The sequence below is a fragment of the Odocoileus virginianus genome, chromosome 10 (assembly GCF_023699985.2).
Source record: "Odocoileus virginianus isolate 20LAN1187 ecotype Illinois chromosome 10, Ovbor_1.2, whole genome shotgun sequence".
Classification (NCBI taxonomy): domain Eukaryota; kingdom Metazoa; phylum Chordata; class Mammalia; order Artiodactyla; family Cervidae; genus Odocoileus; species Odocoileus virginianus.
The window spans coordinates 30,845,188-30,872,339 of NC_069683.1; the positions used below are offsets into that span (position 1 = coordinate 30,845,188).

Sequence of the window (27,152 nt, forward strand, 5' to 3'; positions counted from 1 at the left end):
TTGAACGATTAAGCACATATTAATATTCAATCTTGAAAAGGGGTTGTAATATGTGTTCTAGGTTTTTATTTAAAAAAAAAAAAAGACAAATAGCAAAACTTGGCCTGTATTATAGAGGGAAAATAGAGAGTATTGGGCCATTTTTCTAATGTTATCAGCAGGATACATTGCAGCCATCTAGCCCATCTAATGGAATCTGTGAGGACCTTGATAAGACATACCACCTTTTTGTGATCTTTAGTAAAAGCACAACTTACGGTCAAAGTTAAAGCAATTTTTTGGGCTTTACATACATATCACAGAGTGTAAAGTGAGCTGCATGACAGCTGAAGAGGAAGCTCCATCTTTAGTTCACTGTGTCATGTTGGATAAATTATTTATTCTTTCTTGTTTCACATTTTCTTGTGTTAATTGTTCTTTTTTACACCTAGGAGTGTAAGAAAAATACTGCTACTTTATATTTTTATAGTACTTTTATTTGTATTATCTCATGTAATTCATTAATTATAGTGAAGATCCAAGAAGATATTATTGAAGTGCTTTGGAAAATATGAAGTTCCTTTATTTCATTCTGATTCTGAAAAGAATGATGGTTTATTTACCCTTAGCGACCTGGGGCATTTGCTATTTACCTGGAACCTTGGCATTTAGACATCTTTGAGTTCCTTGATTTAAAGAAGAACACAGGAAAGGAAGAGCAGCGTGCCAGGGACCTTTTCTTTGCCCTTTGGATTCCAGATCTCTTCATGAAGCGAGTGGAGACTAATCAGGTGAGAGATAGGTACTTGTTAGTAATAACAACTTGATTCATATGAGTTTTCTCCTCAGTCATCTTAAATCATGCTTATGAAGAATCTACCTATATGTTATCCAACAGCAAGGCATGCTGAGCAAGAAATGCCATTCTCGCCTTCTTGGATTTTTATTCTCTAAAGCAGATGCTCTAAATGCTTGAGAAGTCATGAACAAATAGGCAGAACTAGATGTTTGGACTTGAGCCTAAATAATATTTCTGAAGCAGAATTTTAAGACAGTCTATGGAGGCCACCCTATCCCTTGCAGTATTCCTAATGGACCATGTGTGACTCGTTATTTGAAGTTTCTTATAGTTGGTACTCTTCTTCACTTTGCAGGACTGGTCTTTGATGTGTCCAAATGAGTGTCCTGGTCTGGATGAGGTCTGGGGAGAAGAATTTGAGAAGCTATATGAAAGGTATGGGACAAATATAAAAGTAATAATGTTTTAACCTTGTTTCTTTTATTTACAGGATGTAAATTTCAAAACTGTGTCAATCATTAGCCAGTTTCTAGGATTCTTCAGAAGCATCTAGAAGAGAATGTGACTAGTAATTTTGTTGTAGTATGTTTTCTTCCTGAATCTTCACCAAAATTTTGGTTTGTCTTTCTTAAAACTTTGGAAGGACTTCCGTGGCTGTCCAGTGGTTAAGACTCCACTCTACCACTGCAGGGGCCACAGGTTTGATCCCTGACTGGGGAACTAAGATCCAGCATGCTGCATGGCGTGGCCAAAAGCATTACTCATGACAAACCTACCCCCAGCCCCCTGGCCAGGATGCCCAGGTAGGGGAACACCCCCAATGGCAGTGGCTGGACAGGAACTACGGAAGGAAGCGAGGAGGGCAGTGAGGGGGTGGGGGGCGATGAGGGCCCTGACAGACACAGAAGGTTTCTGGAGTACAGACATCGAGCAGAGTTTCCAGGAGGCCACGGCCACTTACCTACCCTGTGGCCAGAGGAAAATCCTGCTCAATGGAGGCAAGTTGTATGGTTGTGATAAACTGATTGCCTGCAACATCGTGGAAGACCTAAACTCACAAACAGTCTCTAGTCATGTCCAGACTTTGGCCCAAGGGAAATCTGGGGAAATCCAGTTGATGCTCAAGGCGCTGAATATGGACCAGGTTTCCAAGGACAAGGCTTTCCAGACAATGACTACTGTGTCCTTTGTCCAGCTCATCTCAGCACCTTCCCTGCAGGCTAGACTGGGTCCCACCAGTCCTCAGACCCCAGAACCTTTCCAGTTTTGGTCGGGGCTTCTGGGCCCTCCTCGAATGTTCCAGATGTGAAACCTTTCTCAAAGACACTGTTCTCCTTGTCACTGACTCCTCCATCTACTGCTCTGCCAGGGTATGAGCTTCCCAAGCCCTCTTACCCCTTGCTTTGCCCCCACCTGCCACATCACCCCCAGCCTGGTAGGCTTGGACTCTGGGCACTGCTCGGTCACAGCACCTGTTTGTACACATCAGCCTGCACTCTGCCCCAACCCTGGAGTGCCCTGCCTCGAGAGTGTGGACATCTGACAGACCTATGACAGATTCCCTGAAAAAAGAAGGGCTATAGGAGCTGTATGACCATGGGGCCACCCACACTTTCTTCCTGGTCAGGTTCTGGGTGGACCTGACCTAGGGCCAAGTGGTGAGGAGGTGGGGCCGCCGGCGGCAGCAGTGGCTTCTGTGGAGAGAGCAGCCTGTATGAGAGCCTGGAGCACATGACTCTCGCCTGTTCCTTCAAGGTCTACTCCTTTGGCAAGCAGGTGGTGGAGAAGGTGGAGACGGAACATGCCCTGCTGGAGGATGGGAGGTTTGTGTACCACATGTTGCACTCTCCCATGTGCAAGCACCTGGTGAATTTTCTGCACTAGCTGCGGCAGCTGCTGGAGTGCCATGTGATGAACAGCATCCTGGAGAACTTCACCATCCTCTGGGTGGTGACAACCAGAGACACCTAGGAACTGCTGCTCTGCATCACCTACATCTTCGAGGTTTTCACCAGTGAGCGGGGTGCCCAGCACCACATTTACCGCCTGGTTAGAGACTGAAGGGGGACCCCAAAAGTGGCTCATCCCCAGAATACCCTCCTCTCAGGAAGGACCTCCAGCTTTCCTCTTACTTGGGGAGGGGCTACTCCTTAAAAGCTGGGTTGTGAGTTGAATGTGCTGGGACTGTGAGGAAAGGATGGATTCTGACGTTGGAACCTCACAGAGGTGTCTGAAATGACAGAATACTTCAGAGTATTAGACACAGGGGGAACAGCACTGGTTCTGTCTCTGACAGGCACCCTCCCCTTTTTCTGTTTTGGAGGGCCCCAGTTACACATTGCCTTGTCCCTCTGCTGGTCAGCGCCCTCCCTCTTCCCAGGCTGCCTCTGTACCAGTACCACCCGCATCCCGTACCACCTGCATCCCGGTACCCTGATGATTGAATGTTGAAAGTTAACCCTTTCTGTGCAGTAGCAGACCAGCTGGGCCCTGGAAATCTTTCTTTTTTAATATAACAAAAGATAATTATTAAAAAACAGAACAAAAATCTTTGGGACATGTAAATAGGTGTTCAAGTTAAATCATGTTTTTAATAGGTCCTCTAAAAAATTAATGCAGAGTTATTTAGCAGGGTTATTGATTTGCTTTGTTATAAAGTACATTTGATAAAGCAAGTCATGCTTTTGTATTGTACACAGGAATTGAGAGCAACTGGGATGCAGGTGTCAGTAGTTCATTAAGTAATAGCACCAGAGCCAGAGTACTGCTGTAGCTGGCACTATTTAACTATTTCTGTCTTTGTTCCTTTTTATTATGGAAGGTATTATTGATTTAGTGGGTCTGGCTTTAGCCATAGTAAAATGTGTATCATATTCCTAATTTTTTTCCCTTAGCAAAACTTAGTAAAAATTTAAGAGCTTTCAACATTTTATATTTTGGTGTTTCTCTTCATGTTGTCTGCAATAAAAATTTTCTTAGGGAATATTAAAATAATACTAGCTTTGCCTTCCAGGTATGAGAAAGAAGGTCGTGTCCGCAAAGTTATAAAAGCTCAGCAGCTTTGGTATGCCATCATTGAGTCTCAGACAGAGACAGGTACCCCATACATGCTGTACAAAGATTCCTGTAATCGAAAGAGCAACCAGCAGAACTTGGGAACCATCAAATGCAGCAACTTGTGCACAGAAATAGTGGAGTATACCAGCAAAGATGAGGTAGGTAGAAGAACTTCTGTCTTGGGTACTGAGAGAAGAATCTTAGGAGTTTGTGAATTGTTTGTGAATCTCTAGTTTGGTTTCCCTTGAGTTGAGTGAAGGGAGTGTTCATAGCTTACTGTAAGCAGAAGGGCACTGAAATAGACAGATTATAAAGGAAGGAAGAGGTGTGATGTGTGCCCTTAAAAATCTTTTAGTCTAAGCCATATAGAAAAGATTGTCGACTTTTTCTTACACACACATTGTTGTAATAATTTTTTCTTGAGAAAAATAGCAATACATAATTATTAAATGTTAGAGTGAGGACAAACATGGTAATGTGTTAGAGTGCACATTCAGTTTAAAGTATGTAAGCATGAGAGTCCTTTCAGTGAATGTGAGACAAAATTCTCATCTCAAATCTTTAAGGCCACTCACGGAAGAGGCAAGACAGGAAATGAGATGTAGATTTGGTTATTTTATTTATTTATTTTTTTGATTTGGTTATTTTAAAAAGAAGTTTATGAAAAAGTTTTCTATTTGGGAAGAACCACCAGTATGACAGGTCAGACAAGGATAGGTTTTGTGCAGGGAGTGGAAAGTAAGTTTATTGTGATGGAGCAGATACATTAAGGTTTGACGTATGGAGGGATGGCTATGGTTGAGGGAAGAGAGAAAGTACGTGAAAGCTGGCATATCTCAGACATATGAAAGCCCTTGTAGATTTCTGAAAGGAAAATAGCATTGCTAGGAAGGGAAGGATACCTCTTCATTCTGGTTATAGAATGGCTTAGTGTGAGAAGCAGTTGTAGGTTACTTTATGGAGATTGTTGCGTTAGTCAGATGACAGACTGTGTGGATATTGCATGTAAGCTGTGAAAATGAGGAGGAAGGAAGATATCCTGAATTCTAGGACTTAAAAACATGACAGATGAAAAGTCAAAGAAAATGGTAAGTGAGCTGAACATACTGCTGAGCTTGCAGTTTGATTTAACAAAGTTTACTGACCACCAAGCATGTGTAAGACACTGGACGTGGTGCTCTGAGATATAAATGAATGTGGCTTAGTCCCTGCCCTCTAGAAACTTACAATTCAGTTGGAGGAAATTGACATATACTTATATTGTTATATAAGATAGACTGTATTACAGAGAATAAAATGACCTTTTTTAAAAACAAAAAATCAGATCATACCATTCTCTGCACAATACTTATCTTTGACTTTCCCACCCATCCAGAGTTTGTTCATTTTTTAAAAATTGAGATATAAGTCACATACCGTAAATTTCGCCCTTCTAAAGGATACAATTCCATGATTTTTTATTAGTATATTCACAAGGTTGTACAACTATCACTGATAACTAATTCTAGAACATTGTCATCACCCCAGAAAGAAACCTTGTACTTGTTAGCATTCACTGTCTGTTCCCCACTTCACCTAGCCCCTGGCAACACTAATCTATGTTATGTCTCTGGATTTGTCTATTATGGGCATTCCATATGAATGGAATCATGTAATATTGGGCCTTTTGTGTCAGTTGTATATATTATTACCTCATTTCAGTCCTTATAATGAATGCCCTGTGAGATGGTACACAACTGAGTATCCCACCTCACCTGTTCTTATTTTTCCCCTTGCTTACTGTACTCCAACCCTGCTAATTTCATTACCATTTCTCAAACATCAAGCATACTCCTGTTGCAGGAGTTTTGAGTGGTAAAATGCTCTTTTCCCCAGAGAGCCATGTGACTTGCTTTCTGACTTCTTCAGTTCTTTCTTCATATGTCACATTCTCAGTGGTGTCTCCCTTGATGACTCTATTGAAAAATGGCACTCCTTCCATCCTTAGCCCCAATTTCCTGCCTTATTTTTCTCCTTTGCTTTTATCAGGCTTATGTGATTCGAGCTGTGTTTTAAAAATGGGTACTTTGTCACCATGTGTAGAATTGATTAGGTATGAAGGGCATGAGGGAGTTTAAGTGAGAGGAGTTGAGAGTTTGGATTGGGATAGTTGTAATCAAAATGGCAAAGGAAGTATATTCATTCAATATTATTAAGCATTTGCTATATGCCAGGTGTGGTGGTGCTAATTCTGAAAATGCAAGGATAAAAAAGATATGATCCCTAACCTGAAAAAGTTCACCACTTAGTGTAGTAAGAATCACCTAAAGAGCTTTTTTAAAATTCATACTTGGATCCTTTGTTATGGGCTGTTGGAGTCTCAATGAGGATGAGGTAGATGTGTAATTTGGAACAGCTTTTTACAGTGATAGACATGTTCTGTATTGGGTGGCTACTGAGCACTTGAAATATAACTAGTGCAATTAAGAAAGTGAATTTTAAATTTCATGTTTTTATTTAGTGGCTGTTGTATTAGTGCATATCTACTGACATACATAAAAAATTATAGCACAGTGTGACATATGTCTGATAATAGAGCCTTGTACTATGGAGCATATGGTTCTTCCCCCATCTTAACCTGTTTCATTGGTGCATGTAACAGTTTACATATGTGAATAGGTCCTGGGATTTTGAAATAAACTGGTGAATGGTGAAGAGAAACCAATCAAAGATAGAAATGAAAACTTTAATGTCAGCAAGTGTTAGAGGTTTACAGGGTAGGGTCATTGAAATAAAAATTGTGTGATTCTTGACCCTTTTTCTTCAAATTCTAGGTTGCAGTCTGTAACTTGGCTTCCCTGGCCCTGAATATGTATGTCACATCAGAACACACATACGACTTTACAAAGTTGGCTGAAGTCACCAAAGTCATTGTCCGAAACTTGAATAAAATTATTGATATTAACTACTACCCTATCCCAGAGGTATGAATAGATTTCTCTGCTTATGGTAATAATTGAAATCCAAGGTGGAAGGAGTTTATCATAGTCTTCTAATCATCATGTAAATGGTTATCATTGGAATGGTGTGAGAAAACTGAGATAGAGAGTGTGTCATTTGGTACAGAATGTTGCTTTTACTGTTGATTAATGTCATCTCTTTCTTTTCTAAATCTGTTGGCACAAAGGCAAGCTTATCGAATAAACGCCATCGCCCCATCGGAATTGGGGTACAAGGTCTGGCAGATGCTTTTATTCTGATGAGGTACCCTTTTGAGAGTCCAGAGGCCCAGTTATTGAATAAGCAGATCTTTGAAACCATTTATTATGGAGCCTTGGAAGCCAGCTGTGACCTGGCCAAGGAGTATGGCCCTTATGAAACCTATGAGGGCTCTCCAGTCAGCAAAGGAGTAAGTATACAGATGAAATTTTTCTTTGCCTGTGAGTTCCTGTAGTAGGCTTAATGGTAGTCTTCAAAAAGATGTTCACATCCTAATGTCTGGAACGTCTGACTGTTAAATTATTTGGTTTAAAAAGGGTCTTTGTAGATGTAATTGAGGAGATTATCCTGGATTATCCGGCCGGGCCCTAAATTCAATGATGGTTGTCCTTATAAGAGACACAGAGAAGAAGAAGCAACAGGACCATAGAGGCAGAGGTTGGAGAGATGTAGCCACAGCCCAGGAGAACTGAAGCCACTAGAAGCTGGGAGGGGCAAAGAACAGCATCTCTAGAGCCTGGGGAGGGAGGGTACCTTCCCAATATACTGAGTTTGGGCTTCCAGCCTCCAAGACTGCAAGAGAATAAATTTTTGTTATTTTAAGCCACTAAAATTGTAATTTGTTACACCAGACATCTGACGCTCATATGGTCCTTTTTTCTTCTGGAGTAAAAAGTATATTCTATTTTAATCTGTTTTATTTTAAACTAATTGTTGCTAAAAGATGTGGGAAAAATGCTGAGTTAGTTTTTTTTTTCTCTTTGGATGGGTGGGGAAGGGAGCGGTGCCATGCATGGCTTGCAGGATCTTAGTTCCTTGACCAGGGATCCTGAGCCCCCAGTAGTAAAAACACTGAATGCTAATTACTAGATCACCAGGGAACTCCCAGGTATTCGTTCAGTTCAGTCGCTAGGTTGTGTCTAACTCTTTGCGACCCCATGAGCTGCAGCACGCCAGGCCTCCCTGTCCATCACCAACTCCCGGAGTCCACTCAAACTCATGTCCATTGAGTCAGTGATGCCATCCAACCATCTCATCCTCTCTCGTTCCCTTCTCCTCCTGCCCTCAATCTTTCCCAACATCTGGGTCTTTTCAAATGAGTCAGCTCTTCACATGAGGTGGCCAAAGTATTGTAGTTTCAGTTTCAACATCAGTCCTTCCAGTGAAAACACCCAGGACTGATCTCCTTTAGGATGGACTAGTTGGATCTCTTTGCAGTCCAAGGGACTCTCAAGAGTCTTCTCCAACACCACAGTTCAAAAGCATCAATTCTTCAGCACTCAACTTTCTTTATAGTCCAACTGTCACATCCATACATGACTACTGGGAAAACCATAGCCTTAACTAGACGGACCTTTGTTGACAAAGTAATGTCTCTGCTTTTTAATATGCCGTCTAGGTTGGTCATAGCTTTCCTTCCAAGGAGTAAGCATCTTTTAATTTCATGGCTGCAATCACCATCTGCAGTGATTTTGGGGCCCCCCAAAATAAAGTCAGCCACTGTTTCCCCATCTATTTCCCATGAAGTGATGGGACCAGATGCCATGATCTTACTTTTCTGAATGTTGAGCTTTAAGCCAACTTTTTCACTCTCCTCTTTTACTTTCATCAAGAGGCTCTTTAGTTCTTCTTCATTTTCTGCCATAAGGGTGATGTCATCTGCATATCTGAGGTGATTGATATTTCTCCTGGCAATCTTGATTCCAGCTTGTGCTTCCTCCAGCCCAGCATTTCTCATGATGTACTCTGCATATAAGTTGAATAAACATGGTGACAGTATACAGCCTTGACTATTCCTTTTCCTATTTGGAAAACAAACCAGTCTGTTGTTCCATGTCCAGTTCTAACTTGCTTCCTGACCTGCATATAGGTTTCTCAAGAGGCAGGTCAGATGGTCTGGTATTCCCATCTCTTTCAGAATTTTCCACAGTTTATTGTGATTCACACAGTCAAAGGCTTTGGCAAAGTCAATAAAGCATAAATAGATGTTTTTCTGGAACTCTCTTGCTTTTTCAATGATCCAGCAAATGTTGGCAATTTGATCTCTGGTTCCTCTGCCTTTTTTAAAACCAGCTTGAACATCTGGAAGTTCACGGATCACATATTGCTGAAGCCTGGCTTGGAAAATTTTGAGCATTACTTTACTAGCGTGTGAGATGAGTGCAATTGTGTGGTAGTTTGGGTATTAGTTTTCTATAACTAAACTTAGCAGATTAAAACAACATAAATTCAGTATCAATTTCCATGGGTCAGAAGTGCAGACTTGGGTTAGCTTAATCTCTGTGTCTCTCAAAGCTACAGTCAAAATGTCAGTAGAGGCAGTGGTCTCATCTCAGGCTCAGTCCTTCTCCAAGCTCGCCTGGTTGTTCATTTCCTTGCAGTTCTAGAGCTCATGGCATCTTGCTTCTTCAAAGCCAGTAGGAGGGAGAGTCCCTCATTTCAAGAAGAGCCCAACCCAGTCACAATTTTGGGCATTTTCATTTGTCAGGTCAGGGCCACCCAGGATAATCTCCCTTTCTGCTAAGAAATTAAACTGATTCTCAACCTTAATTGCATCTACAGAAACCCTTCACATTTGTCACAATTGTGTGAGTGACATCCATCGTGTTTCCAGGTCTTGTATATACTGAAGAGGAGGAGAGTATGAGGGCCTATATACCGCAGGAGGTGGGAATCTGAGTGCTGTCCTAGCATTCTGCCGTCACATTGCCTTTATCCCCCGTAGGATGATTCTCTTCCCTGTAAAATAAGATGTTAGATTTAGTTCTCACAGTTCCTGCTGATATTTAGGAACTCTACATTCTTTGAAAATAGGTGTTAATTAGCTAAGTAGATAATATTTAGAGATAGGATAAATCAAAGCTGTAAAGAAAGATGAAGGTAGAGGGTAGAGTAATTCTTTCATTGTATAAAAAGAGAATACATTTCAGCAACATGCTTTCATTTGTTAAAATTTCCTGGTTTGTAGAGACGATATGGGTCTTCTGAGAGGACTAAGCAGGGATATGGGGAAGAGGTAAGCCTTAATCAGCCTGCTTTGAATCAATATGACTACATAGCAATTAGTCTAGGAAAATCTCTGGGCCTTATACTCTTTACAAGACAGCATTGTTGGGATATGGGGACATGGCAGTTAGTCACTTGCTTGGTTTTTGTCATAGTTTCAGATGGTCATCGAATGATTTATCATCAATTTGGGTTGTTTGTTCCTTAGATCCTTCAGTATGATATGTGGAATGTTACTCCTACAGACCTTTGGGACTGGAACCTTCTCAAGGAGAAGATTGCAAAGTAAGTAGAGATGTAAAGTAAAGTAGCTTTGAAGTGAGGAGGGCTCGAGTTTTCATCCTGGCTCTTTTGAACTTAGGTATGTTATTTTGGCTTCTGAAATTCATCTTTTTATCTTTTAAATGGGACAAAAAGGACCTGTCTATAGAACTGTTACTGTGAAAATACTTCCTACCACAGTATATGTACAGTAGCCTGCAATGAAAGCATTTTAATACCTGGTAGGTATTATTAGTTGATCTTGTTTTAGGGGCTTAACTAGCAAGAACAGGTAATTATTTTTCTCATTAAGCATTCATATTTCCAAGTGTGTTTGCTTTTTAAATGTTTTCCACTTTTATTTATTGCTTAATTACATTGGGCACATAAATGGTTTTCACTGAATTGATTATCATAGGACTACATTAGGGAATTTAAAGAGCTTTTGGAGGGTTTAATATATTAAACTGTTGAAAAGAAAAATGTAAAAATTGAGTCTTTGTAGTCCTTTTCAATTAATAAACATAAGAAATTTGAGTGCAGGCAGACTGTTTTGCTGAGTCAATAATGAAACAAGTTGCTTTGCTTTCTGTCATGACTGTCTGACATGTCCAGGTTAATGAATATACATAGGGTTTAATGTTTGCAGAAGGAAGCAGTAGCTTTAAAATGCTCTTTAAAAATAGCCATTTACCTTCAAATTGTTTCATTGCTCAAATAATATATGTTAGACAATTTAGAAAAACATACAAGTGAAAAGGGAGTAAAATGAAAATTATCGTAGTACCACATCCCCCTAAAAAACCTGTTTGTATTTTTTTGTCTGTCATCCTCAGATTTTCTTCTGGGTTTGTATATATATGTGTATTTACATGCAAATTCAATTTTTACAGAAATGCCCCGATCTCTATTTTTTACTTTGTTTTTTTTTCTCAAAATACTGTAGTTTAAATGTTTTTATGTATAACTTTTTAAAGTTTCACAATTAAAATTTCAATATAAATACACATTCATTGTTAATAAAGTTCATGTATGGAAATAAAATAGAAAGTAAAAGCCCTTTTTTATACCTCTTCTGCCAACCACTTGTCCTATAAAACAAACAAAAAGCCAGCTTACTTCTTTTCTCAGAGATCACCAGCATGAATGGTATATAGTTTTCTAGACCTTTTTCAGTTTGTTTGCAGATGTGATCAAACTTGACACATTCTGAGACTTTTTAATTTAGTGATTTATTTTGGAGATTTAGTACTTGCAAATCTGCCTAATGTTCTTAGTGATTACAGATGATTCCATAGTTTGGATGTATGTGACTTTTCAAAACATTTTCCTATCTGTGGACAGGAAACCACTGTCCACTTTACTGAGGGAGTAAAGACATGGAGCTAGTTGGTGGCTTACTTGATGCCTCACAACTAGAAAGTGTGAGGCACAACACATTTCTCACAACAGAGAAGTTGAAATTTCAGTTGTACACACTCCATTAGGTTATGAGACTCTATGCTAAGTACTGTATGAATCTAGAGGTATGGAATGTAGCAAAGGCGAGCTCTTTGTGCTTGAGAAACTAAGGTAAGACATGTACACAAGTAAAATATACGTAAAAGTACAGGTCATAAAAAATATTTGCAATGCAAATACTTGTATTTGACAGTTTTACTTAGTGTTGTCAGCCTGGTCAGGAAAGATGTTTTAGCGTAGGTATTTCTTCAGCTGAGGTTTTTATTATTACTATTTTATTACTACTGTTATTGTTGATTTATTTTGGCTGTGCTGGTTCTTCATTGAGGTAGGTGGGCTTAGTTGCATGAGGCATATAGGATCTTAGTTTCTCAACCAGAGATCAGACCCACATCTCCTGCACTGGAAGGCAGATTCTTGACCACTGGACCACCAGGGAAGTCCCTAGGCTGAGCTTTGAAAGATGTGCTTAGCACAGTTTGAAGATTTTTCAGAGCTCAGGTACTACATTTGGCACTGAATAGAGTCAAAGGTGTTAGCATTCTTCTGGAAACTTTAATTAATTAGGTGATAGAGGAAGTCAGGAATATTATACTTTGAGCGTCATTTTCTCTATTCATTATCCTATTCAATATAATGAAGAATTATGGTGATAGATGTTTGGTTCTTACCACTTTCACGTCATTAGTTTCCTTAAAGAGCCTAGCAGAGTGATCACATAGTCTCTTAGAAAAGAGTGAGGGTTATATGAGTGTACCTGAAACAGGTGGGGACTCTCCAACAGCCATTTGAGTGTTTCCTTGGGCAAGATGGTGTATTAAGTGCTGTGATTCTTAAGTGGTGTAAGTCATGGCATGATAAAGATTGTCAGCAGTAAAAATTGTGCTAATTCTGTTTAGGAATCAGTCATTCATTTAGGAGAGGGGCATAATGTAGAGTTGCATCCCTGTAGGGGTTAAATGCAAACGTCAGCATGTGAGTGTAGTATGTGTATGGTATTACAGCAACTGCTTTACTACAATGATTAAAGTAGTTGTCTTCCTGACAGATAGTAGCATAAGGACCAGCACTTAATAATCTCCTTTTCTTCAGGTATGGTATAAGAAACAGTTTACTTATTGCCCCGATGCCTACTGCTTCAACTGCTCAGATATTGGGAAATAATGAGTCAATTGAACCTTATACCAGTAACATCTACACTCGCAGAGTCTTGTCAGGAGAATTTCAGGTGAGAAGATTACACCCAGACCTACTGAAAAGTCTTTTAGAAGCCTGATGTTAGAGGAGTAAATGCTACTCATATTTAGGATGCTCCTCTATCTTAGAATGGGGGCAAAGTTTTGATAAAGTGAGCTGTCATCTCTAATATTATTTATGTTATTTCAGCATATAATAGACATTTTATAAATACCTGTCAAAAAAATGAAGGATTGAGGGTTGAGTATGAAAGCAACTTGTTGATGTTAGAGTTCATGTAATGTGTAACCATTCTTTAATCATGTAGTGTATGTCATATACTGTGCTATACTATGTGTGCTAAACTATAACACCTATACTATAGCCTCAAATGCTCAAGTTGATAATACTCAAGATGAATAGAAGTATCTTTTAAGGTAGTGATTCTCAGCCTTGGCTACAAATTAGAATTTCTGATGGGAAGAACCAGTGTTTTTTTTTTTTTTTCGAGGTTCCCAAGTAATTCTCATGTGCAGGTTGAGAACCACTAATTTAAAAGATATTTATTTGTGAATTTACAAATATTCTGAAGTAAATTTCTGTAAAGTTTGGGTTGGGTACATTTATAATTTTCTCAAGTGTTTATTGTGTCAGTACTTAAAACAAGAAAAGAATCATTCTACATACCCAGCTTAGGCAGTTAGCTCCTTTCACTTTGCAAGTACCGTATGTTATGTTTTGAATAACAGGTATCAGGATTTTAGAGGAATATAGCTTTCATGTGATGGGATATGTCTCTCAGTTTCATAAAAAATAGAATTTACCAAGCAATCTAATGTTAAACTCCAAGTCTGTAATCCTCTTCAGGCCCTGTTGTTGTTTATTCCTTCACATTTTTTCTCCTTTTCCTTTCAGATTGTAAATCCTCACTTACTGAAAGATCTTACTGAGCGGGGCTTGTGGAACGAAGAGATGAAAAATCAGATTATTGCATGCAATGGCTCCATCCAGGTACAGAATGACCGAAAAAAAGAAAGTGTGCTCTTCAGGAGCTAAGTTGAACATTGGTACCTTCTCGATTATCCTAGGCAATACAGAGGAAGAATGGCTGTTCACTCTGGTCATATATCTAGGCCTTACCTTCTTGTTTGTGCAGCAGTGTAAAGCAATGGTTCCCAACTTCTCTGCACATTAGAATACATTAAAGAGCTATTAAAGCTGAAACTTAGGTTGTACCCATACCAATTAAATGTCTGGGAATGAGAATTCAGGCATCAGTATTTTTTAAAGACTCTAGATAATTCCAAAGTGCATCAGAGTTTGGAGACCGGTGATGTAAAGCGTGAAATTAGAGTCGAACTTAATTAAAAAGTTTGATGGAGATTGAAGACTGATAGGTCAAAAGACAGAGCCACAAATAGTGTTTAACAATAAAATATTTGCAATTGAGAATCAGGAAGCATTTATTTGTAGATAGAGGCCATTTATTAGATATTGGTCTACTCAGCAACATAGATAAAGATTCCTGTAACATTTCTGTATTTGCTGATGAAAACTGTAGCATTAGCCAGTCTGTGTTTTGATGCTTGTTAGCCCTCGACCTAAGAAATAAGAAAGCCTTATTTCTATTGACTTCAAGTTGAGTTTGTGGAGTCCTACCATATTTAAAGGGTTTTTGTCTCATTGCTTCTTTGGGTCATATTTCTGTTAGTTACAGCCCTGAGTTTTTGTGTTTTCTGCAAAACTCAAGGGTCATTTATTGCTTAGCTTTGCTCTGTCCTTCCTTTATTAAGTGCCTCTAAATCAGTGAATGTTTTGGCCATTAACCTATTAAAGATGAATCTTACATAGCTCCCACCAGATTGATATTTTGTTGGTTATATGGGGTTTTATTGGACTTGGTAAGCGGGAAGGGAGTATTCTTAGGAAACTTGATAAGCATCATACTGTATTAAATGGAATGGCTAGGATCAGATCTGACTAGAAGTAGAATCACAGCTAGACCTGGGGGTCATTGTTCTATTAATCATACTGCTTTCTTCAACCAGAGTACAATAGCATCTGCTTTACCTTCTTCAGAGCATACCAGAAATTCCTGATGACCTGAAGCAGCTTTATAAGACTGTGTGGGAAATCTCTCAGAAAACCGTACTCAAGATGGCAGCCGAGAGAGGCGCTTTCATTGATCAAAGCCAGTCTTTGAACATACATATTGCTGAGCCTAACTATGGCAAACTCACTAGTATGCACTTCTACGGCTGGAAACAGGTTGGTGGAGGAAGTCAACCAACTTGGAATATTTTAGAATTGGAACAGTTTTATATTCTAGCTACCTATTAAATATTGCTGCCTGGAAGTTCTTTCACTTTAAGTCCAATATGTTAAAACTAGTGCATGGGTTTATACTAGATTAAGTTATCACTTTGAATTTTCTTATTTTGGGTGGGATTATTTTATTTGAAGCTTGAAACCTCTTAGGCGTTATCTGTGATCCTTCCTTTACTTCCCATGTAGTCATTCACCATGTTGTTGGTTGTTCCTTTGTACAATTTCTTGAATGCCTTTCTTTCTCTTTCATCGCCACCTCCACCTTTATTCTTCAGTTCTTAACTGATCTCTTTGCTTCTGGTATCTCTACTCTAGGCCAGCTTGTGTCCTAATGCCATTCCTAAAATAAAACTATATATCAACCCACTATTCAAAAATATCCATTGTTTCCCAGCTTTAAAACAGGATAAAAGCCAATCATTTAGCTAGTCACTGCCAACTGTAAAGACCTGTGAGTCTATAATGTATTCTTTTTTTAAAAGAAGAGTATTTATTTTTATTTATTTGACTTGCATTGGGTCGTAGTTGCAGCATGCGGGATCTTTTTTGTGGGGGTACGGAGACCCCCTAGTTGTGGTGCTCGGACTCTGCAGTGTGCGGGTTCAGTACTTGTGGCTAAGTTGCTCCGCAGCATGAAGGGTCTTAGTTCCTGAACCAGGGGTCAGACCCATGTCTCCTGCATTGTGAGGCAGATTCTTAACCACTGAACCATCAGGGAAGTCCCTATAATGTATTCTTATTCCCTAACAATATTCTAAGTATTTATATAGGATTATAATTTTATCCTTTTATTTAACAGACTTTTAATTGAACTTGTACTGTGTTCCAGGACTAGGGGTATTGAATAGAAGGTGACAGTTCTTATCCATGAAATAGTCGTAATCTGTTCTTATACAGAGAAACGATCTAGACTTCTAAATAGTTATAATCTAAAACAGCCATGTTTTCTTAGGTATGCTTGGAAGTCGTACACGTAAACAAACAAAAAAAGACTAGAGAACAAAAAAATATTTGACATTGAAAGAGATAGGCTTTGTTTTAGTGGTGAAAAGGATAGCATGTGCTATTTCCTTCTCTCTCTTTAAGCGTTTTTGAGAGGGCTTCCTGTGCTGTGTGTGTGCTGTGCCTAGTCACTCAGATGTGTCCGACTGTTTGTGACCCCATAGACTGCAGCCCAGCAGCCTCCTTTGTCCACGGACTTCTCCAGGCAAGCATACTGGAGTGGGTAGCCTTTCCCTTCTCCAGGGGATCTTCCCAATCCAGGGATCGAACCCAGGTCTCCCGCATTGCAGGCGGATTCTTTACCATCTGAGCCACCAGGGAAGCCCAAATAAAAAAACAGCTGTGGCTTTCTAGAGGAGATAGAATTCCAGATTTAGAAAGCAGTTTGACCTGATCTATGGAAATGTATTTTAAACATCAGTCTTGAATGTTTAATGTTCTCACAGCTTCTCCTAATTCGTTGTATTTACTTCCCTTTTAGGGTTTGAAAACTGGGATGTATTATTTAAGGACAAGACCAGCCGCTAATCCAATCCAGTTCACTCTAAATAAAGAAAAACTGAAAGATAAGGAAAAGGTATCAAAAGAAGAAGAGAAGGAGAGGAACACAGCAGCCATGGTGTGCTCTTTGGAGAACAGAGATGAATGTCTGATGTGTGGGTCCTGAGGAAGGGCTTAGAAGAGACCAGCACTTCTTCAGTAGCCAAACTACTTCTTGAGCATAGATAGGTGCAGTAGGTTTGCTTGAAGTGGTAAGGCTTTGTTGGACCTTTTTGCGGCAAAAAGATCAATTGGTTTAAAGTACTGTTTCTATATAAGTGTGAAAGTAATGATTTTTAAAAATTGATATATTGGGAATCAAAGTAGATGTTTTAGGAATGCAAAAGAAGTCATTGTGCAAATAGGGAGTGATTAAGTAGGGTTTTTATCACCCATCTGGCACCCCTTTTCTGGTGACTTCAGTTTTGGTAAGGAAACTTTGGTGTGTGCATAGAAGCAAAATGAGTCATAACCTGTGAGAAGTGCTGATGGGGCCTTTATCTGGGTAAGGTCTTAATAGGTCATTCTGAAATAAAGATAATAAATGTTTCTAAATGACTGTGTGAGACTAATTTGTCACTTATTTTCTTTCAAAGGTCAAATTTGTAAAAGCATTTTTTATTCTTTGGGAGTTCAGGGAAGAAATTTTAAGACAAATTACTTAGACACCATATAGAATTCTGATTTTAATATGTGCCTTTTTCTTCTTTTTAGAAAGCTATGGTAAAATAAGCATAAATAAATGTTACCATTTTACCCATTTTAAAGTATACAATTTAGTGATATTAAGTACATATACAAAGTACAGCCATCACCACTATCTATATCCAGAACTTTTTCATCATCCCAGACAGAAAGTTTATATATAAAACAGTGAATTCCCAATCCCCTTCTCCTATCATTGCCTCGTAACTTCTATTCTACTTTCTATCTCTAAATTTGCTTATTCTGAACCCTCTTACACTGTTGGTGGGAATGCAAACTAGTACAGCCGCTATGGAGAACAGTGTGGAGATTTCTTAAAAAACTGGAAATAGAACTGCCATATGATCCAGCAATCCCACTTCTGGGCATACACACCGAGGAAACCAGAGCACCCCAATGTTCATCACAGCACTGTTTATAATAGCCAGGACATGGAAGCAACCTAGATGCCCATCAGCAGACGAATGGACAAGGAAGCTGTGGTACATATACACTGTGGAATATTACTCAGCCATTAAAAAGAATTCATTTGAATCAGTTCTAATGAGATGGATGAAACTGGAGCCCATTATACAGAGCTAAGTAAGCCAGAAAGATAAAGACCATTACAGTATACTAACACATATATATGGAATTTAGAAAGATGTAATGATAACCCTATATGCAAAACAGAAAAAGAGACACAGATGTACAGAACAGACTTGTGGACTCTGGGAGAAGGCGAGGGTGGGATTCAAGAGAACAGCATCGAAACATGTATATTATCTAGGGTGAAACAGATCACCAGCCCAGGTCGGATGCATGAGACAAGTGCTTGGGCCTGGTGCACTGGGAAGACCCAGAGGGATCGGGTGGAGAGGGAGGTGGGAGGGGGGACCGGGATGGGGAATACCTGTAAATCCATGGCTAATTCATTTCCATGTATGACAAAAACCACTTCAATGATGTAAAGTAATTAGCCTCCAACTAATAAAAATAAATGGGGAAAAAAAATAAAAGAACATTAGTAAAAATTAAAAAAAATTTGCTTATTCTGGGTATCTCAAGTAGAAGGGATCTTAATATGTGTCCTTTTCTATTTGGCTTATTTCACTTAGCATAATGTTTTCCAAGGTTCATTTCTGTATAATATATCAGAATTTCATATCTTTTTAAGGCTGAGTAATACCCCATTGTATATGTGTGTATATGTGTATATATATATATATATATATATATATATATCCCATTTTGTTTATCCATTCATCTCTTAATGGACATTTGGGTTGTTTCCACCTTTTGGCTATTGTGAATAATGCTGCTGTTAACATTGATGCACAAGTGTCTGTTTGAATTCCTGCTTTCAGTTCTTTTGGATATGTACTAGAAGTTCAATGATTGGAATATATGGTAATCTTCTGTTTAACTATACTAATGACTTTTGACACTTTGATTTAATGTGTCTTGGTCTGGGTCCCTGAATTTATCCTAACTAGGGTTTTATTGAGCTGCTTGATATAATCGATTCACATCTTTTGTTAAATTGGGGAAGTTTTCAGCCATTATTACTTCAGATCATTATTTTGCCCCTTTCCCTCTTTTCCTTCTGGAACTTCTATGTTGCATTTATCAGTCCACTTTATTAGTGTCTCAACGGTCCTTTAGGCTTTATTCACTTTTCTTCATTCTATTTTTTCCTCTAGTCTCAGTTGTCTTATCTTCCAGTTCATTTATTCTTTCTTCTTCTTCAACTTTGCTGTTGAGCCCCTCTAGTGAAATTTTCATTTCACTTATTGCTCTTTCCAGCTCTAGAATGTCTGATTCCTTTTAATTATTTCTATGTCTTTGTTGATAGTCTGATTTTGTTGCTACAAAATCTTTGTTACTACATTGTTTTCCTTTAGCTCTTCGGTTATGTTTAAGACAGTTGTTTTAATGTCTGTCTAGAAAGTCTGATGGCTGAGTTTTCTCTGGAGTGGTTTTTGTCGGTTTATCTTGTTCCTTTGAATGTTTTTTCTGTTTCTTTATAATGCTTGTGATTTTTGTCGTTGAAACATTCTGAGACATTTCCAAAATGTTTTTGCAGTGAAGTCTGCTCTTCAGAGTATGTTCAGTTAATGTCTGACAGCTTTCCTAGGTCTTTGCAGATTGGCTCTGTGCTAGGACACTCTCATACTTCTCTAGACTTGCTCTGAGCCTAAGCAATGTGATGGTTGATTTTATGTGTCAGCTGGCTAGGCCATAGTATCTAGATATTTGTTCAACCACTAAATGGAACTATGAAGGTATATCTTTAGATGAAATTAGCATTTAAATTCATTGACTGAGTAAATCAGATCATCCTCCAAAATGTGGGTGGCCTCATCCAATCAGTTAAAGTTCTTAAGAGGAAGAAGACTGTGGTCCCCTGAGAAAGAAAGACTTCTGCCTCCAAACTGCCATTGGACTGATCTGCAATATCTGCTCTTCTCTGGGTCCCCATCCTGGTGGCTTACTCTGCCTATTTTGGATTTCCCAGTTCCACAGTTTTTATATATGTGTATATATAGAGAGGGGGGAGAGAGATGGTTGACCATTGAACAGCATGAGTTTTAAGTGCATGAGCCAACTTATATTTTGATTTCTTCAGTAAATATGGCAGTACGATACAACCTGTGATTGGTTGAATCTGGATGTGGAACCATAGATGTATCATGGCACTTGAAAATCCATGGATTTTCATATTCTTAGTGTGTCCTAGAACCAATCCTTGCATTGTTCAAGAGTCAAGGGGATATATAGATAAGATAGTGTGTGTGTGTGTGTGTGTATGTGTGTGTGTATACACACACCTTATTTTCTCTGGAGAATGACTGATAAACTGACCTGACTAATAAAGGTTTTGGTAATGAAAATGGTTCTATTGGAATGGAATCCTAAGGATGAATTTCTCGAATTGGTTGTCTGATTTGATGAGATTTAAGCATGACTTTTCAGTAGTGAAAAGAGCTCTGATAGCCCATGGGATGATGTGGCAATAGAGACATGCAGAATACCATCACTGGATATTCCTAATCAAATATAAGAGGCAAGGGTCTGGGTTACCATGTATGTGTTCTGCCTCGGGGATATATCTGCTCTCCAGCCCAGTATCGTAGTTTATAGTTCATCTTGATCACTTTTCCTTTCCATAGTATATCACACCACTCCATTACATTGAGGTATATGTTGGGCCTAGTGAGTGAAAAGAAGCAACTACTGTAGACTTACCAGTACGACATTTGTGTATCAGAAAGTAAGCAATAAGTCTGACAAAAATTAAGGCACTTCTATCAGTGAAATTTCTAGGGGTCAATGGTATGAGGCATGTTGAGATATTCCTTCTATGGTGAGGGGTAAATTGTTCTGACTGCTCTTACAACCAAAAGAGAGTCATAAAGCCTAGTGGTCCTCTTTGGATTTTGGAGGCAAAATGGTAACATACTCCTCATTTGAGTGTGTTGTTTTGACCCATTTACCATATGACCCTAAAAGCTGCTAGTTTTGAGTGGGGCCCAGAACAAAGGAGGCTCTGCAAATGTCCAGCCTGTCATGCAACCTACTCAACTATCTGACCATCCTCTTTTGATCCCATGAGAGAGAGAGAGCTTTTGGTTGCTACTTACTGTGCCTTGAGACTGCTTAACCGAAGACCATCAAGTTCCTATGCAACCTGAACTGCTATCATGAACTGGGTATTACCTGCCCACTAAACCTAAAGTTGACATGCATTGTAGCATTCCATAGTAGCATCATCAAACAGAAGTTGTATATACAAGCCTGGGCTCAAGCAGGCCCTGGATGCACAAGTAATCTCCTGAAGAAGTGGCCCAAATGCCCATGGTTCTCACTCCTGCTTCTCTCCCAGCCTGCACCCATGGCCTCATGGGACATTCCATATAATCAGTTGACAGAGGAAGAGAAAACTTGGGTGGTTTACAGATGGTTCTGCACTGGACAGGACACCTTTTGAGGACATCCCTGAAGGACACTCCATTCCATAGATGACAGTTACGGAGATCTTTCAAGTAGGGGTGACTTAGATAAATCGCACTGGCTACTATGGGAAGAGTGTCCTGACCAATGGGTTTTGGTCAAGCTCAAGTACAGATAAAAGCCTAGTCTGGCCTTTGGATGAAATTGGGTCCCAAGGGAAGACCTGGTTTGGGTGTCTCTCAGACTGCTGGGCACCCTGGCTGGACTTGAACTGTTTGGGCTAGACTGGACACCTGGGGTAGGCCTGACCTGTGTGCCTGTCATGGGGATATCTGGCAGAGCCTCACCTGTGTTTGGAACTGCTGGAACTCTGGAATCCAGCCTGTGTGCTTGCATTAGACTGAACCTAGGCGTCAAGACTGACCCGGATATTTCATGTCAAGTCATGCCATATTTGGGACAGATTGGACACCAGGGAAGGGTCTGTCCTGTATTACTTGTTTCAAACTGTGTTCAGGGCAAATGATCGTCTGCATGACTTTATATAACTTCCAGTAGAGCTCCATATATCCAGGTATTTATTGGGGACTTTCTCAGGAGTCAGGGAGAAGAGGACAGAGAAATGAAACTAACAGGGATAAAGAGGGAAAAACAATTTTATTATTGGGTTGAAAAACAGCATTCTAAGGGTTAAAAAAGGATTAGTTTACCAACAGTGAACCTGCTGTTAAGCCTGTAATCTCAGGAAATTCCAGCGTGTCCCTCAGTACTGTCTGTTTATCTCTTGTTCCCAGAGGTCAAAGCCCCAATCTCCCATATTGAGGAAGTCCACCCTGGCAGTTTCCCTTTCACTCTTAGATTTTGCAGCCTCTCTGGCTTCTCCCTAACTTCCCGGGCTAGTTCCTTTCCACAGAACGTCTTTTCTATATGCTGTCGGATCTCTCTGGTCCTCACCCCATAAATGACTGGATTCAAGATTCCTGGGAGCAGCAAATAGATGGCACTGAGGAGGTTCTGGACATCCTGAGACACAGTCTTGGCTACTCGGAAAACAATCGAAGTGGAGAGACCAGAGAGGTAGATGGTGAGGATGACCAGTAAGTGGGAGCCGCACGTGTGCAAGGCCTTGGCTCGGGCTCCCCCAGAAGATATCCGGAAGGCAGCATAGACGATGCGGGTATAGGAGGTCCCCAGCAAAGCTAGATCAAAGCTCACAGTGGCCAACCGCATAGCCAGTCCCAAATGGTTGTTGAAGGTCAGGTCTCCACAAGCTATACTCAGCAGTGCAATGTACTCGCAGGTGAAATGTCGGATCACCACTGTCCGGCAAAATCGAGCTCGTGAGGTTAGCACCACCAAGGGCACCGCCACTCCCAGGCTCCGTGTCAGGGCAAAAAAGGCCAGCACACCCAGCAAACGGGAGGTCATCAGGTCACTGTAGCGGAGTGGGTGGCAGATGGCCACATAGCGGTCTAGGGCCATGGCCAGCAGGAGGTTGTAGTCCAGAAGGAGAGTGAAGTAGATGAAGAACATCTGGGCCAGGCAGCCATGCAGTGATATGGGGTTAGCATAATGCACAAAGCCTTCCAGCATTTTGGGCATCACTGCTGTAGCAGCACAGATGTTAACAGCCAGAAGCAGGGCAATGAGCACGTACATGGGCTGGTGCAGGCTCCGCTGGGCTGCCACTGTGTGGATGACCAGGGCATTGGCAGAGATGATGGTCACATAGAGGAAAGTAAGAGGTAGGACCAAGAAGGGCCTCCATTCCGGCAATCCAGGGAAGCCCACCAGGAAGAAGTTGGTATAGGAAGAGTTAAAGCTGCTGGTATTTCCATCCTCACCCATTGACTTTGGCCCTGGGCTGGCCCCAGAAGTGGAGATCAGAGACTGTTAGAACAAAATGGTCAGTGGAAGAAAAATGATTTCTATTGCTATTTTGGGCCCTGAGGGGTTTGTGATGAAGATCCATTTCTTCATGTATCTATGGCCATACCTATGGCCACTCTGGGGGAATAGACAGGTATTGTGTCAGGTGTAATTGGGCTACAAAGATGAAAAAGACATTCTTTGTCTTCAGGGAGCTCTTAGCTTATGTACGTGAGGTGTAAACTTACAAGATACTGTTTATCAGGACTTCCCTGGTGGTCCAGTGGCTAAGACTCTGAGCTTCCAATGCAGGGGTCCCAGGTTTGATCCCTGGTCTGGAAACTAGATCCCATATACCACAACTAAGACTTAGTACAACCAAAGAAAATAATTTTTTTTTTTTTTAGAAAATAAATTTTTTAAAAAGATATTCTTTCTGTGATATTCCTGATATTCGATTGCTGAGTAAAAAGGTTCAGAGGAAAGTAGGTATGGTGTAGGAGAGAAGAAAAAGGAGTGATGGCCCGGAGGCACTAAAAAGAATGAAGAAGGTCCTTGATTAGGAGGAAGAAAAGTATATGAGGAATCTTTGGTCTAAGAAATCTGGAAAGGACCAAGTAGGGGTTCTTGGGAGTGAGGAAACTACCAGGCTCCTCTGTCCATGGGATTCTCTAGGCAAGAATACTGGAGTGGGTTGCCACGCCCTTCTCCAGGGGACCTTCCCAACCCAGGGATCAAACCCACATCTCTTAACACCTCCTGCATTGGCAAGTGGGTTCTTTACCACTAGCACCACCTGGGAAGCCTCCACGTTTGGTCTAAGAAACCTGGGAATGACTATGTAGGGGTTTATTGGAGTGAAGAACCAGTGAGGAATGATGGTCTCACTTTTGTGCCTGGGGTACACTCTGTGTCAAGGATAGAGGAAGCTGCTGAGCAGAACTTCTGTCTTCTTGGACACAAAACACAGGCCACAGAGACTTATCTCTTTCTAAGACCCTCTCGACTGGCTGAGGGGCCTCTTGCCTGGACTTGCCCCAGTGGATAATGCTTGCTTTCCTTTCAGAATGTGAGTCCTGGGAGAGCAGGAGTAACAGCACACTTCTGTTGTGTTCTCTGGAGCTCTAAGCACAGAGCCACCATAGGCACAGAGGAGGTGTTAGAACATTGCTTGTTGAGTAGGTGAATGAGGAAAAGGGAGAAGGTGGTAGGAAGCTAGTCAGCTGGGCTCTGAAGAGCACTAATTTCAAAGCTTTGGCCTGGTTTTTGTATAATTAGGATAATAAAAGATGTGTGATTCAGTACTGGGCCCACATCTTACCCAGATTCTTAGGGAATCTTAGGGAGCACCATTTGGTGGTGGTAGGTGTGATGATAAGAGGAATTAACACTGATACACATAAAAATAGCTGACACCTACTGGACACTTACCTTATTGCAGGTAGAGTTCTAAATGCTTTCACGTATTAATTTTTTCAATCTTCTTACTTCTACTGAAAAAGAAAGCGAGGTACAGAGAGATTAAGTCTAGTTTTACAGCTGTTAAATGGCAGGCCTGGATTTGGAGTCAGACAGACTCTGGAGTGCATGCTCTTAACCACGTCAGGATGATCAACTTGTTCTGCTGTGCCTGAGGCGTTCCTGGTGTTAGAGCTGAACATGTGGGGTCCCAGGAAGGTTTTCAGGCAAATCCAGGCAGTTGATCATTTTACTATTTTCACTGGTAGCCTTGAAGATTAGACAAGCCCCATAAATTGTAGGGCTTCCCTGGTGGCTCAGTGGTAAAGAATCTACCTGCCAATGCAGGAGACACAAGAGACTTGGGTTTGATCCCTGTGTCAGCAAGACCCCCTGGAGTAGGAAATGACAACCCACTCCAGTATTCTTCCTTGGGAAATGCCATGGACAGAGGAGCCTGGCCGGTACAGTCCATGGTGTCACGAGTCAGACATGACTTAGTGACTAAACAACAATACAACGTAACTTGTAGAGCAGCCAGAAGAAACATTCTTCCTCCTTAGAGGTGTGAATGTAGTGTCTCTGAAAATCAGTATTTATACTGGTGCTACTAGAGCCACTCTCTGGATACTCAGAAGAGTACAGAGAAACATCCCTAAATTCACAGGGAGCCCTCTATATAGGAATTGGGTTTGGAATTCCAGGGCCCACCCTGGCATGTATTTCTGGAACTCTTAGAGCATTGTTTTAGACAGAATAACTCAGATTTTGGGAAATGGACTTCTGTTGTGCTTGGGCCAGACAACCCTTGTGGGGGTGCGGTAAAAGTCCTTAGGGGAGTTCTGTTGAAGATGGTCCAGTGGGGTGGAATTGAGAAGCTGAGAGTGAAGGAGGTGAGAGGTGACCTGTGATAGAATAAAGGGGTGAGGAGGAAAATGCAGCCTGGAGGAGCAGTGGCCAGGAAGACATTCATGGACCTGTGCTCCTCCTTCCCAAATGCCGCAGGGTGGTCATCCTTAAGGGTAGAAAAGGCTGGTGTGGGCTGCCCGCAAACCTCTCACCTTTTACAAGGGTGCTCTATCTCCATCATGTGAACTGTGATCTGCTCTTCTGTTTTGTATCTTAAGATCACTTAAGTAAACTAATAAAAAAGCTTCTTTGACACTGGGCCCCAAAGCATCCAGTAAAGGAAAGATGGAATAACAACCTCCTCAAGGAGGGGCAGAAAGGATGAAAAAGACTGAAAGATGAGGAGATCAGTTTACTGTCTAATGAAGGTCTTAAAAGAGGTAAAGAGATGTTTCTAGAGACAGATCAATCAGACTTAAGAACCAACTGGAAGTGGAGAGAGACAGAGGAATCAACAATAATCATAAGGTTTCTTTTTGTTGTTTCAGCTATGATGACTACATTGAAGCTGCTAAATCTTGAGGAAGGAGCAACAGTGTTGGGGTGTTGGGAGGTTCAGTCAATAAACACATTTGGATGTCATGAAAACTCACAAATGAAGAGATGCCCAGCCGTCAACAACTGGAAATGAGAGGGGAGTGCTCAGAGGAAGGATTGAAACTAGAGATGGGGATGATAATTTTATTATGGGCATGAGATAGAATCCTGAGGGGCAGACAGAATAACTGGTGTCAGTGAAGGAGACATAAAGAGCAGAGGGATGGAGTGAGAGCCAGGAGCAAATGGGTTTCTGGAAACCAGAGGAGGAAGGTTCTGCTGCTTTGGAGGCTTCATGGTAAAGAATAGCTCAGTCAATAAAGAATCTGCCTGCAATGCAAGAGACTCCAGATCGATCTCTGGGTTGGGAAGATCCGCTGGAGAAGGGATAAGCTACCCACTCCAGTATTCTTGGGCTTCCCCTGTGGTTCAGCTGGTAAAGAATCTGCCTGCAGTGCGGGATACCTGGGTTCGATCCCTGGTTGGGAAGATCCCCTGGAGAAGGGAAAGGCTACCCACTCAAGTATTCTTGCCTGGAAAATCCCATGGCCAGAGGAGCCTGGTGGGCTACTGTCCATGGGGCCGCAAGAGTCAGACACGACTCAGCGCCTAAAGCACCACACAGAAGCAAAAGACCAACACAGCTAAATCACCCTGCAAGGCTTATTATTCTGAGTAGCAGGGGAGGGAACAGGAAAGAGGGCTGAGATGAAGAGGCCAGACATCCTGTGCTCTCTGCCGAAAAAAGCACGGCTCCACCACTGTGAGAGTCAACACTGTAGACAAGAGCTCCTTGAACTTCCCCCTCCCCACACATGGACTACTGTGCTCATCTTTCTTCCTCTGTTCCCAGTAAGAGTCCCAGTAAAAGAGATGTCTCTCTTTTCACTCCCCACTCCCTCTTTTTTTTTTTTTCCCTACACCATGCAGCTTG

The 27,152-nt window shown here is 40.8% G+C and overlaps 2 protein-coding genes and 1 pseudogene across 2 annotated transcripts in view; 2 read left to right on the top strand and 1 right to left on the bottom strand.

Moving 5' to 3' along the window:
• Nucleotides 1–17,366, top strand: part of RRM1 (ribonucleotide reductase catalytic subunit M1) — a 40,065-nt gene extending 22,699 nt beyond the window's left edge. Inside the window, exons 10-19 of the mRNA XM_020891103.2 lie at nucleotides 609–770; nucleotides 1,134–1,213; nucleotides 3,792–3,993; nucleotides 6,649–6,798; nucleotides 7,002–7,223; nucleotides 10,248–10,324; nucleotides 12,854–12,989; nucleotides 13,853–13,948; nucleotides 15,017–15,205; nucleotides 16,749–17,366. Coding sequence (XP_020746762.1) covers nucleotides 609–770; nucleotides 1,134–1,213; nucleotides 3,792–3,993; nucleotides 6,649–6,798; nucleotides 7,002–7,223; nucleotides 10,248–10,324; nucleotides 12,854–12,989; nucleotides 13,853–13,948; nucleotides 15,017–15,205; nucleotides 16,749–16,934 — 1,500 coding nt within the window. The 3' untranslated portion in view covers nucleotides 16,935–17,366. The remainder of the gene's footprint in view (nucleotides 1–608; nucleotides 771–1,133; nucleotides 1,214–3,791; nucleotides 3,994–6,648; nucleotides 6,799–7,001; nucleotides 7,224–10,247; nucleotides 10,325–12,853; nucleotides 12,990–13,852; nucleotides 13,949–15,016; nucleotides 15,206–16,748) is intronic.
• On the top strand, nucleotides 1,220–3,785 carry LOC110135805 (transcriptional enhancer factor TEF-4 pseudogene; annotated as a pseudogene).
• A 4,856-nt stretch (nucleotides 17,367–22,222) lies between the features above and the next one.
• LOC110135803 (olfactory receptor 52Z1P-like) lies at nucleotides 22,223–23,293 on the bottom strand. The gene has a single exon (XM_020891102.2). The coding sequence runs from the start codon at nucleotides 23,291–23,293 to the stop codon at nucleotides 22,223–22,225; it is 1,071 nt and encodes a 356-aa protein (XP_020746761.2).
• Between the last annotated feature and the right edge of the window lie 3,859 nt (nucleotides 23,294–27,152).

Coding starts and splice junctions, on each gene's coding strand:
- LOC110135803 (XM_020891102.2), bottom strand. CDS start 23,293: ATGGGTGAGGATGGAAATACCAGCAGCTTTAACTCTTCCTATACCAAC.